The sequence below is a fragment of the Falco naumanni genome, chromosome W, assembly GCF_017639655.2.
Source record: "Falco naumanni isolate bFalNau1 chromosome W, bFalNau1.pat, whole genome shotgun sequence".
Lineage (NCBI taxonomy): Eukaryota > Metazoa > Chordata > Aves > Falconiformes > Falconidae > Falco > Falco naumanni.
In genome coordinates, this window is record NC_054079.1 from 1,585,575 (window position 1) to 1,597,983 (window position 12,409).

At 48.7% G+C, this 12,409-nt stretch overlaps 1 protein-coding gene across 4 annotated transcripts in view; it reads right to left on the minus strand.

Annotated features, from left to right (window-relative positions):
• Positions 1–4,574: 4,574 nt before the first annotated feature.
• Positions 4,575–12,409, minus strand: part of LOC121080369 (zinc finger CCHC domain-containing protein 7-like) — a 119,398-nt gene continuing 111,563 nt past the window's right edge. For all 4 annotated transcript variants that reach the window (XM_040578343.1, XM_040578346.1, XM_040578342.1 and 1 more), the window contains exons 9-11: positions 11,099–11,194; positions 6,308–6,425; positions 4,575–5,835 (exon numbers count right to left, since the gene is read on the minus strand). In XM_040578343.1, coding sequence (XP_040434277.1) covers positions 5,390–5,835; positions 6,308–6,425; positions 11,099–11,194 — 660 coding nt within the window. In that variant the 3' untranslated portion in view covers positions 4,575–5,389. The remainder of the gene's footprint in view (positions 5,836–6,307; positions 6,426–11,098; positions 11,195–12,409) is intronic.

Genomic DNA, 12,409 nt, shown 5'->3' on the forward strand with positions numbered 1-12,409 from the left:
CTGTTCCCCTTCTGCAGTTCCCGGCTCTCCCAGCATTGCCTGCACATCTGCTGTGAACGCCTGATGCCCACAAGGCTTGGAAAAACTATGTCAGGGCAACTGGGGCTTTCTCTCCCTCTCTAGGACACCCTCATCCATGCCAGCAGCAAGGAGCAGAAGGGACACACAGCTGCCAGCTTAAGACAGCTGGGGGAAGCAAAACGACAGGAGATAAAGACAGCTAATTTTGTCCCGCTCTCTGCAGGCAGCGCGGCTGCAGCTACATTCGGTGCTTGCTGGCTCAACAGCTCATCTGGGGATACTGACTCGCCTCTGCCCTCGTGGGACAAACCCACCACGGCAAATCCACATCTCGCCCCATAGCGAGGAAACGGTCCCAAAACAGGGTGGCTTCCACCTTGCCTTGCTTTGGCAGGAAGCATCCACAGCTGCCTCCCTGCATGGATGTGGCCTCCAGCTGCTCCTGTGGCACAGAGCAGCATCCCCTAACTGGCTCCCAGGTGGATGCCATGGCCGGGCGCACGCCCTCCTGCAGCCCAGCTCACCAGCACAATGCCGCCCCACCAGTCCTGCCCATCCGCCTGCCACTGCTCCACTCCGTTCACCTCTGCCAGCAGAGACAACATCTACGTGTGGCGCTGGGGCCTCGAGTTAAGGAAGAGGGCCAAGGCCAGCAAGCTCCATCGCAAAGCACAACAAATTAAATCCCAGTCATGATCACGCTCTGCAAATGACTCACAGCAAGAGATTACTTCTTGGCAAAGAGAAAGGGCTGAAAGCTCCACGTGCTCTGGCAAGCCTGCCAAGACAGCGGTGTAGCTGCAGCTCCTTGCCTGAGGGGGAAGGAGAATGGTTTTAGGGGTGACGGGGCCATGCCTGTGCTCAGCTCCTGTTTGTGTGGGAGGTCTTAGGTATAGGTGTCCGGCCTTTGCCCTCCCACCAACAAAACGGGGGGATAACAGCTCCCTCCATAGCCCCCCAGCCTGTGCATCCCCAGCTCCAGGACACCCCACTCCACCTGCTCCCACTGCAGCCTCTGCCTGGGCAGGACTGGGACACGGCTCTGTACTGTGGTGCCCCGGTGCCACGGGGAGCTCTGGAACCAACGTTTTGCTGCAGGACAAACATTTTCACCAGTTTGCTGACAAACTGGGTGCCAGCCTGGAGAGCTGTCGTGTCCAAGACAGACTAACCAGCACTGCTGCTGGAGGAACAGCGCCAGCCCCAAGGAGGTAGCACACGCTCCAGTCAGACCAGCACGGGATCCCGCACCTCACCAGCAGCGTTGTCTGACGGGGGAACTCTGAATTTTGTCCCTGCCATCAGCAGCGTGCTGCTCACGCGTGGTGCTTCCTTGATCTGGCACGGGTGACACGGGAGCAGGTTACGGTTCTGCTGTGGGTTTCAGACCTCTTTGCTGGGGGTGTGCAGGAGGGCTCCAGGCCAGGATGCAGCTGCGGTGCCCCAGCATCACCGGCTGCACGGTGCACAACTGAAATGTTGGTCACTGCTCCCCACGGTGCAGCACAGGGTGGCTGCGTAGCTCGGACATGCTTGGTTAAATGACTTTCCCAGCAGAATCTACAAGAGCCGGTGCCTTGAGAGACAGAGATGGCGACATTTTTAGGCAGACGTTAGTGAAACGAAAGCTTCAAGGAGGAGCCAGCGTGTTACAAAGACACGTTTAATTCTTTGCCAACGCACGCTGGTACGCTGCCGGGATGTACACCTCAAACATTATTCCTTTCTTCCTCAACCTTGCTGTGTAGCGGCTGCAACAAATGATAGACCAAATACTCTCTTCTCCCCTCTTCACTCCTGGGACAAGTGCCCCCATTATCAAACAAGACTCTGACCTTTCGATCCATCCATCTTGTCTCCTCCACAGAGTCTGGGCTGAGCTACGCCCCTTTATTTATTCACGCAATGTAGGTTTCCTCATGCTGCTTCACCAGTGCACATCAACTGTGACCTCGAGACACTGTCCTCTCCTGGGATAAGCATGTTTTTCAGTCCCAGGCATCTCTGGAGTAAAGGCTGACAGTTCTTTAAAGGAAGGGGGAAAAAGCAGGTGGGAGGAATGACAAGCTGAAGCACTTTTTGGTTTAATAGGATAAAATGGAGCTTGATGAAAGTAATTCAGCCTGCAAGTCACCTGGTCCCGAACAGGATTTTAATGCAGTGCTTTCCTTCCTGTAGTTGCTAATGTGCTATTTTTGCTTGTGGAAAATGCGTTAACTCCTTTTTGCCATTTTCCTCATCCTGTCCTTCTCATCTAATGCAAAAACATCTTCAACTGTATTATTTTTGCACTAAGCTCTGTAAAATACATCAATCTGCTAGACAGAAGCCTTACTGGCAGTGCCGGGAGGCACAAGTTACCAGTGACAGGCTTCTGGTGCTGGCAGCAACCCCTTTTAGCTAAAGCATCCCAACAGAGATGATCTGGGAGCGTCATCCACTGCACAGGCACACAGACCAGGCGCTTGGTCTCCTGCAGGTAAGTGGAGATGATTTCCTGACTCCTCCACGTAGAGTTTAACGGTCGGGGGGGAGAAGGTTCACTCACTGGGTCTACGCTGTGGGGGGTCCATCTCCACGGCTGGAAACATGCTGCCGAAGAAGGTCCTGGCTGGCAAGAGACAAATCCTTGTCCTGCTGCACCTTGTTGCTCCCACGTGCAAGAAGGCTCAGCACCCAGCCTGAGGGGTGCTTTTGAAACTGGAGTATGCTGGTTGTGAGAGGTGGGGCACTGAGTTTCAAGGACCCGAGCGCTGCCTTGGGCTGGGGAGCGATGGCTGAAGACAGCGCAGCCCTACGCAACCGGTGGGATGCGAAGAGTCTTGGTTCTCCTGCTCTCTATTCCAGCAGTGCCTGGCCAAGGGCGTGCTGAGCTCCTTCTGCCCAACAGCAGCACGGGCACGTTGCTTACACAGGGGCAAGGCCAGGACCGGGCTGCTGAGAAACCACTGGAGGGACCTCAGCAGAGCGCTCACTCATCAGCTCGCTCCAACCACCTCTTGTCATCTCTGGCAGATGTTTGTTCTACGCTTCCTTGAAACCCTCCAGGGAGAGTGCACGCCCGCCTCGGACAACCTGCTGCTCTCCCATCACCTTTACTGGTTTAAGCTCTGTTTTCTTTGTGCTAATCGACACATGTCTGTTCTTCGCTGTCCCACTTATTAAGACCAGCCATTTTCCTTTGCACCTTATTTACCCAGCTGCTTTTCTCTAGAAAAATACAGATGTTTATACATGAAAAATACATTCATGTTTAGTATTTCCAGGCTAGCTGCATTATCCGGACCTTCTGATTCTTCTCCAGATTCTCTGGTTGGCCCTCCATAGCAGATTTGCTCCATTTTGCTGTGCAAAGCCTGATATAAGTCAGTATTTGGGCCGATGTCTTAACATGCCATGACCCAAGTGGACGGTGCAGTTAATACTCCAGTTTGTATACGTTGCACCAGTATCTCGCTTCTCTTACTACAGCTTTGCTGCCTCGTGTTGGGCTGGGGAGTCACATCCTGGCCTTCACCTGCAAGGCTGCTTGAGGAAGCCAGACACGACGCACCGCAGGAGTCAGAGCTGACCTCAATGCTCAATCTAAACCAACCCTCCTCCCCCACCTGCCAGTCTACGCGCTGGTTCAGCTAAAGGCTACCAGAGGCTTTCGTTCAAATAGAACCAGGTATCGATAAACAAAAAGCATACAGGAAAAGACGAGTTTCAGTGTTAGGGGCAAGTCTTTTCAGGAGTGGAATTAATTTATTATTTTTATTTTTTTAAAAATTAGGGGTAAAAGCGATTTACTTTTTCAATATCGTCAGGAACTTTACAACCATGTAATCAATGAAGTTAAGCAAAATTAAATTTCAGTTGCCAGCAAGGACACACTTCAGCAAAACCGGGCATTAGGTTCCCAAGTATTAGGCTGGCATAGTTCTACCCCTAGCACCTCGGAGATGAGCTGATACGGTCACTGAAGTACCAGCGTTCTCGCTGGTGACCTTGCCAAACAAAAAGCTGATGAATTTAGGGAGTACTACCATGGGACGCTACTGGCAGAAGGACAGTCCTGATTTTTTTCTAGTGTACCCATTTCCCTTTCCCAGATAGCCTTGCATTAACGTAGGTTACAAACGCTTCCTAATCTTGAAACAGAACTGTAGCCAAAGGCCCGCTTCTTCGTAAAAATTCAGAGAGGACATGCACCTTTATGAAGCTGTGCTGTTATTTACTATTAATTGCTTAGCAAAAGGAGTGGTATCGTCCAGAGCAGGTCATGAATCTACAGTACAGTAGCTACAGCATAGGTAATTTCCTTTTCAAAACCAGAAAATCTCTTGCCAGGGGTTCAGTAAAGAGAAGATGACACTTTTTAATTATGTTTGGTAATACAAGAAAATGTAGAACAAAGCTATGTTTTTTTTATATCCCTCATGTAAAGTTTTATTTAGGTTGTTCCTTCGACGAAGCAATTATTCTTACAAACCTTTTAACAACATGCTTGTTTAATTCCAGTGTACAAAAATAACTGTGTTTTAAAAAATTACTAAATTTTAGTACAGTTTGTCTGGAATTGAATACATTTTTCATACTCTGCTACCTTTTCTCCAGAAACAACTTCCACATCAAGGGGAGCAAGGACGTGATTTGAGATGTAAACTCTGTTCCATTCTCAGCTGGTTTTTCCTGCCCTGCTGAACAGTCAGCAAGGAGAGGGAACAGACTCGCGCAGAGCTTGTCCGTGCTCAGCACCAAAAGCCACGGCACCGAGAGAGATGGATCCATGCTGGAGCACGAGGCGGAAGACTGTCACAGCCCAAAGTGCAAAGGCAACGGCTTTGTAGCACCTTCCAGGAGGGACAGCGGTGCAAATGCGCCCAGCTGCGCTCTGGAGAGGACTGAGTGGCCGCAGGGAACATTTGCTACATCTGTGCCCCCGGTCTCTGTCCTGATGACTCCTGACGTGTCCAGCGTCAGCTGCGAAGGCACTGTGCTCCCTAGCAGCAGATCCTGCTCTGACAGGCAGAGCAACATCTCACTGGTGAAGAAACAAACCCCACCAAACCCAGCACGACCCCTTCCCCATCCCCACCCCCCCTGCCCTCCCCAAGCAAAAAAAATAAACTTACAGCCTATTCTGGGACTGCTGGAAAGTACGGCCATTTCAGGCAGGGGCACAAAGTCCAACCTGTCAAGCGGACCGTTCATGAAAGACGATGTTTGATGTTCATGAGAGGGATGTCTGGTGTGTGACCGCCGCCTGGGCATGCTGCCCGGGCTCAGAGACGGACTCAAAATCAGCGTGCTAAGAGAGGAACAAAAATAAACAGAAGGCAGAGCCGGAGCCAGTAAAGGCTGGTGCTACCTATCTGCTTCCTCATCACCAGGATTTCTGTTTGGACTTCTTCTTCCTTTGTTTTATGAGGAATAAATTCTCATTGATATCAAGACCAGTGTCCTTCTGCTTTTTCCATTTCCTCTTCCGTTTAGCACCCTCCAGAGGCTCCTGCACGTACGCAGTCTTGCTGCCCGAGAATGCCTGGAAAATGGACTTGTAACGGATTTTACTGCCCTTGCACGCATGCCTTTTACACCCTCGAGGGAAGTCCTCCAAACAGCGGTCCATTGCAACTTCACTCCTGTATTTCTCTTTTCTGGGTTTCTCTGCCTGGGACATCCTCATCTTTTTGTAACACTCGCCATCTTTGTTGTATTTCCTATGTTCTTGCCAAGGCTTGCTGCTTTTCTTATGGCTGTGCCCTCCGCGTTTTTCTTCCTGCCACAGTGTCTCTGACTGTTCTGGCAGAAGGCCGGCTTCCTGTAGTTCTGTAAAACAGAGCAGTTTATTTCAATACCGATGCAGAAAACATAAAACGCCAGTGGCCAAGTCATGACAGCTTTCCTTATGGACGTTGAAGGTAGGTAGAGAAAAAAATTTCTCTCTGATAAGATTTTTTCATAGTGTTTTTTATCCTGCCAATAGACTAGAATCTTAACAAATTACAGCTTAGTTCTCTTCTTGTTAGTTTATAGCACTTTTAATGTCACTATATTTTTTAGAATTAAAACATCTGACAATGTGAGGATGTTTTAGTGACTTCGGCACAATAAACTTCCATGGTAGACATGGATGATTGAAGTCACAAATCTTTTACAATCGTTAGACTAACTGTTCAAATCCCTATTGCTTTTCTCAACACAGGAAAATAGTCCCGCAATATTTCTAAAAGCAGCAAGCACAGAAGAAAGTATTTCTAAGAACTGAAAGGTAGGAGGAATCTCCCAAAATATACTGTACCTGCAGCCTTTCTTTTTAATCTGTTTGTTCTTCTCTTGATATCGTATTCATCATCATAGTAGCAGATGAATGGAGAAGTAGGGAACATGCTCCCATGCATCCGCCTTTCTGAGCACTCCTGCAAAACACATTTCGCGTCACTATATGTGGCTGAGTTGCAATTTTTGGGGAAGGTAAACGGGTTGGATTCCGCAGGTGCTGGTCTGTACCTGTGGAGGATGTGGCCAGCAATTCTTTAAACATTGCTAATTTTATTACCATCCAATAATCCCACGTTACACGTATTACATGAGCCGAGCTGCTGTCCTCTTGCAGCAAACTGAGAGGATCCCACCTCTGCCCATCCAATTGCCCATCAGCAACGGTAGAAGCAGTGAGTAGGAGGTAAGCGGGAGACAAACTGCAAACACACCTGCTGGACCTGGGGAATGGGGCTGTCCTGCCTGCAGTGGGGCCGGGTCCCCCCGCCACTCGCCTTCGCTGCCCTCTCCACCCTCCCAGCACAACCACGTGCCCAGCCTCCTCGAAAGACAAACCACTTGTAATTGCAGGGGAGCTTTTTGGCCCCAGGTCATTTTGGGTGAAAGCAGGTGCAGAAACACGGCGGACTGAAAGGCTGGGTGAGCCGAGGGAAGGAGCAAGCGGATGCTTCCTGCAGTTCTGTCGTGTTTTTTTTTTTTTTCAGGGCACCCTGTGGTATTAACTGATGCTTTTTTTCTCTTTGTAAATCGCTTGTTACCCGTTGTGCTTTGCAATATTATCTCTCTGCTTCCTACTGCCCAAATCTAGTGAACTCTGGGCCTTTCCATTCTCGAAAAACTGTCAGGAGCTTTCACTTGCCCTGGTGTCTCCACCACAAGCTAAGCATTTTTCCTTCTTGCGTTTGCTGCTTCCACCACTCGGTGCCACCTCCAGCATATCCTTTCTCTTTGTGTCCTCCTGCCTCCTCCCCTCTCTTTTGCCAAGGCAGAGTACATCAGAGATGCATTTCACATATATTTCGTATTTCTCCACTTGTATTTGGACTTGGCTGAAATTAAGTGAAGAATCAAGTTACTCCCTGTGGTGTCCTCCAAAAGGGCATCATTAGGTTGTGAGACAACTGGCTGGTCTCCACAAGCATGGAGGAGCACGGACAAGCAGCGGCAGCTTGTAGCTGGAGCCTACCCAAGCCTGAGGGCTCAGCCTTACCGCACTGTGAATCAGGCTGAAAGGGACCTAGGAGGGGGCGTGTGGCTCCGTCACCTGAGGCTGGGCTCAGCAGCTATCCGTCGGAGACATGCATACCCTGGAAGACGACCGGATTTCTTATTGCACACCTCGAATGGCCAGCTATCACCCCACCACGCAACCTCCTCTCTCACCTTTCCCAGGTCCTCCATGTGCTCCCTCAGATTTAAGAGGCCGGAAAAGCGTAACAGAGAAAACGCCACTTCAACTACCTGCGTTTCACATGAGTGAAAGCTCTGAGTAGCCTTTAGGCAGAGCACAAAGCTACCTGCTTTTATTTATCTGAAATAAAATGAAAGAGAATACTGTCTCTAAACGTTGCCATTCCTGAAAACAACATAGATTGGCTTTACACGGGAGTAGGCAAAGGCACATTCAGCTTTCTGTGGCACCTGTGAAATGTACGGCTTGAGATGCCGCATCAAATCTAGGGCTTGCTCTGCACGCACATGGCCTGTTCATTATTTTTGTTCTGTTAAGGCACTGACAGAGAAGCTTTAGTGAATGAAAGGCACGTGCCACCCCCATCAGCACTCCTCTTTTCCTCTTTGTCGCCACTGCATTGATAAATCAGCCGAGCAATGCCCAGCATCCCTCCCAAGTAAGCTGCCGCTGCTCCCATACGCCAGGTACTGTTGAACACTCTCGGGACAGTCTTCAGCATCGGAGGTATCGTACAGAGCATGGAAAGCAGAAGCCGCTACCAACCTGCAGGAGGATTTTTCTGTGCGATTGGCACGCTGGGATGTGAATGCAAGGTACATCTGCAGATACCATACAGTTCCCTATCCCTGCTGCCTTGAGAACTTGCTGCAGCCTGAATAATGCAGCGGGCTGTGCCTCATTAACTTACCCTCCCTCTTAACTTTCCACGGGGGTGTCCCTTAAAATGACCACATCTTTGTCATGGACCGCAAGAGACAATGTTTTGGATGTGTGGACTGCTATGAAATGAAGTATGATGAAAAGGCTGCTAAATAAGATTTCTCGTCCTTATTAAATCCTGTCCTTAGTTCACGTAAAAACATGACTGTCTTAACTATTTCCATTTCTAGAAACAACAAGAAGTGATCTGCAATGACCTCCTTGCCAGGACTGTACAGTTAACTCTGGGATTAGGCAAGTATTTTGCTCTTGTCTCTCTTTTGGGGAAAGGTCTCCCTAGGCCTCTAGCAAAGGAAAGGAATTTCGGTGTTCCTAAACGAAATTAAATGGTAACATGAAAGGAAAGGACTGCAGCGGGAAGCACTGAGTATGGTGTGTGTACACAAAACTAACACCAGCCTTTTTCTCTTGGTCAGTTTGTTACTCCTCTGCTTTAACTGCTTAAGAAAAGCAATAGGATAGTGTTCCTGAGGTACAGAAAGGGGACAAAAGTTTGGAGATGCTTGTCATCACAACTAATTTTTACCTGCTTAAAAAGAACTACATGAGATAAAACCAAACCAAAGACCTTTTTCTCCCCTTTAAATTATAGGCAAGAGCCTCCAAGCTCTGACAGAGCTGCTCACTGCAGGAATTCAGGCACTGATTATGACCTTGGTTTTCTTAGCCGGTGAGAGCCGCAGCTCTCAGATGCATTCCCTGCCTGGCTGGGTCGCTGCGAAGATGCACGTGCAGCCTGCCAGTCCAATTTCCTCGGCCGTTCTTGAACAGGGTTAGTGAGTTGAAGGCAAATACTCGGTTATCATCACATAACCTGCCACGCGTCCCGCACATTCGTCTGTGTGCGTATACAAAGGTCTGGTATCTCTGCCCTTCTGTGTTGTTACTGACTTCTCCCATCTTCCTTCAGTCATTGCTAAGGCTATTTCTGCTCCTCGTACTGTCTTATCTTCTTTAAACTTTGGAAGACATACAATGTTGTGCCTGAGTCACTTTACTCCTGTACTGACTTCATGCAGCTTCGCCCATTTTCTATTCAAGTAACTACTACCAGCTCCTCCCACAGATTTACTAATTATTTTTACAGCAGCCTTATTCGTATCCATGTACGGTTGCCTTCCTCAGTTTTTAACAGTTCAGGAAAACGCTCCTGATCCATTGCCAGCAATCAGCCTCACCGCTTCTTCAGTCCCGTCACTTCAGTTTTTATTCAATATGCTCATTCTAGTGCCTGTATTACTGGCAGGGGCTTTATTCTGGTTTTAACAGGATCAGCTTCAGCGCTGCTTTCATAGGTTTTATCAGCTTTACTCCCCAACAGCGGGCAGAACAAGCTAGTTCACATGACTGTATCACTGGGGTCTTACACCGCTGCCGCACCTGTAGCTGTGCTACGAGCAGATGTTTTGCAGGATTCGGCCGCGTGCACTGCAGCCGAAGCAGTGCTTGCGCTCCTGTTGTGCCAGGGTGCCACTGGGCTGCTGGCTCACGCTCGTCTCCTCCTACCAAGCTTGGACTGAAACCGCTGAGTATTTCCTGCCCCTTCCAATCCGGCTGCGTGGGCAGCAGCATGTCCTGGATGTTCACCATGACCTCAGCGCACCACTTGAAGGGGAAAATCTTTATGTGCCTCCAAAGACAGTTTGGCACTAAAAATCTTCCATCTATCTTTCAGCTCTGCCATGAGAAGATCCCAGCAAACCCGCCCTACTTGTCCCGCTATTCCCCGCAGGGATTAACCCTTTAGCTGAAAACAGCAGCAGGCTTTTCACGATACATACTCAGTAGTCATAGCAGTCATAGTTGACGTAGGAGTCAACACACAGAGCATGCAGGAGAGAAGGAAGGAATTTGCCGGGAATTTGCTGTAGGAAACAATAAACTTAGCCCATCCAACACGTAAGTAACATTCATTTTCTACAATACTTGTGGGCCCTGGACCTATTCCATCAAAGAAAAGAACGAACATTTGTTCGCTGTTCATATTTGCAGGTAGAGAGTTGCACTTGTCACGACAGGGGACTGCAAGAGGTGATAAACATAAGCAAGCAATCCTAGAAGATGCAGCACACCTCCAGTTTTCACTGAGGCCACTTAAGGATCACGATGTCCTCCTTCACCAGGCTGTGTACCTTACAGAGGGCTGATGTCAAACTTAAATCAGATGTTGGATTAAACTACGAAACTACAAATGAGGATAGTTGAAAGCAGGGAGAAACGGAAAATTCCTAAAACGGGCATTCAAATTGTCGGGCTGATTGTGGTGAAAAATCCTGCATGATGTCGAACACAGCAGTGAGGCACTAATAATTCATCCCATGAGCCACAGGGGGGTGAGGGGTGTGGAAGCTGTGTTCAGTCACTGTCTATTTTCTAATGAATATTCTGTCTCCCAGGCAGTCTCATTTTGATTTAAGACTTAAACAACAAAGCAATAAACCCGCCAAGGAGAGACAGTAACTTTTCCTCCGTATCTTTAAACCAGACGGGTGAGACCACTTTGTAGGTTGGCCCCCACTGATTGCAGCAACGCCACAAAGCCACAAACATTTCTTTAGGGTGGCCCTTCATTAGCTTGACTCTTCCATCTCTTTTCTCCAACCACACGCCACGGCATAGATGAATTTTTACTCCAAGGATGTACTCAACACTGAAGCAGAGACTGCTGAGACTTACATATCCGAAGTGTCCCTTCTGAGAGCAGTTGTAGCAGTACACCAAAGCTGAGTGCTCAGGGTGAGAACTGGCCGCCTTGATTGGTCCTGGCTTTGTCTGAAACACAGGAATAGGCAAGAATTAGGTCTGGCAGTATTCCGAGTGCTGAATTAAAAATAAATTAAAATTACATAAATATAATTTTATTATGCTTAAATCAATACGTTCCTACTTGCAGTTGGAATATTAACTTGGAAAAAGAAGCAAGTGGTTCGTATTACTGTAATTTTGAAGAGCAAGGTTCAGCCTCAGCATCACAAATGAGGTGGGAAGAGGCATCCCCAGTATCTATTCCACCTGGCCATGTTATTTCAGCTCTGAATACAAGAAAAAAGGCTGCTGATTTATCTCTCTCCCCTCCTCCTTGTCTCCCATCCCCCTCCCCCTCTCGCAGATGTGCCACCATCCCCAGGGAGGGACAGGGCCATCAGATATTGCATCCACCAGCTGGATAGGCACATTTGTGTATTGCGGAACTAGTTTTGCTTAAAGCAATACAGCAAAGATCTGGTGGAGATCTCGAGGCCTTCACCCGTGGCATTCCCAAGCCTATGCCTGCTTCCAGCTGCGGTGCCCTGAAGCTGGCGTGCCGCAGGAGAACCTACCAGTCCGTCCTAGAGAATGGGGAACTGGTTCTCCTCCCAGCAGAGGAGACACGATGCTACAGTCCAGAGCTGCTCTTGGGGCTTAGGTAGGGCAAAGGAAGATTTAGCACGGTCCATCAACTTCAGGGGAACGGGCAGCGCTTTCTCTTTCCCCTGTTTACTACCACAAAGTGGATTACGTGAACGTATTGTCTGTTCCTTTACTTTCCACATGCGCAAACATGCTCGTCCCCTGGAGAAGCAGTGGCCATGGAGCTTGTGCCTAGCCACAGCAGGCACAAGATGAACAAGGGGTGCGTGTATTCCAGCCAAAAAGCAGCGGGCCAAGAGAGCGACCTTACTGCTTCCCACATCGCATGCATTTCCTTCTCTCTGGCACTAAAGGAGCACTGGAGAGTGGCCTGGATTTCAAATAAATTAGTAGTGGTTGCTAATGCTCATTCGGGGCACTGCTTTTTTCTTTAAATCTGTATCACCACTCTCTTCCGCTGTTAGAGCCGCTGTGTTCTCCTGCATAGCCTCCAGAAGAATGACAGCAGTGCTTGTAAAATAGTCAGAAACAACAGAAATCTTCCAATCCTATCTTTTATGAATCTGATCACACTTGCAGGGTCACCTTATTTTGAACCTCTTCAGCCTTGGGTTTAAATGCATTTCAGATTCATGT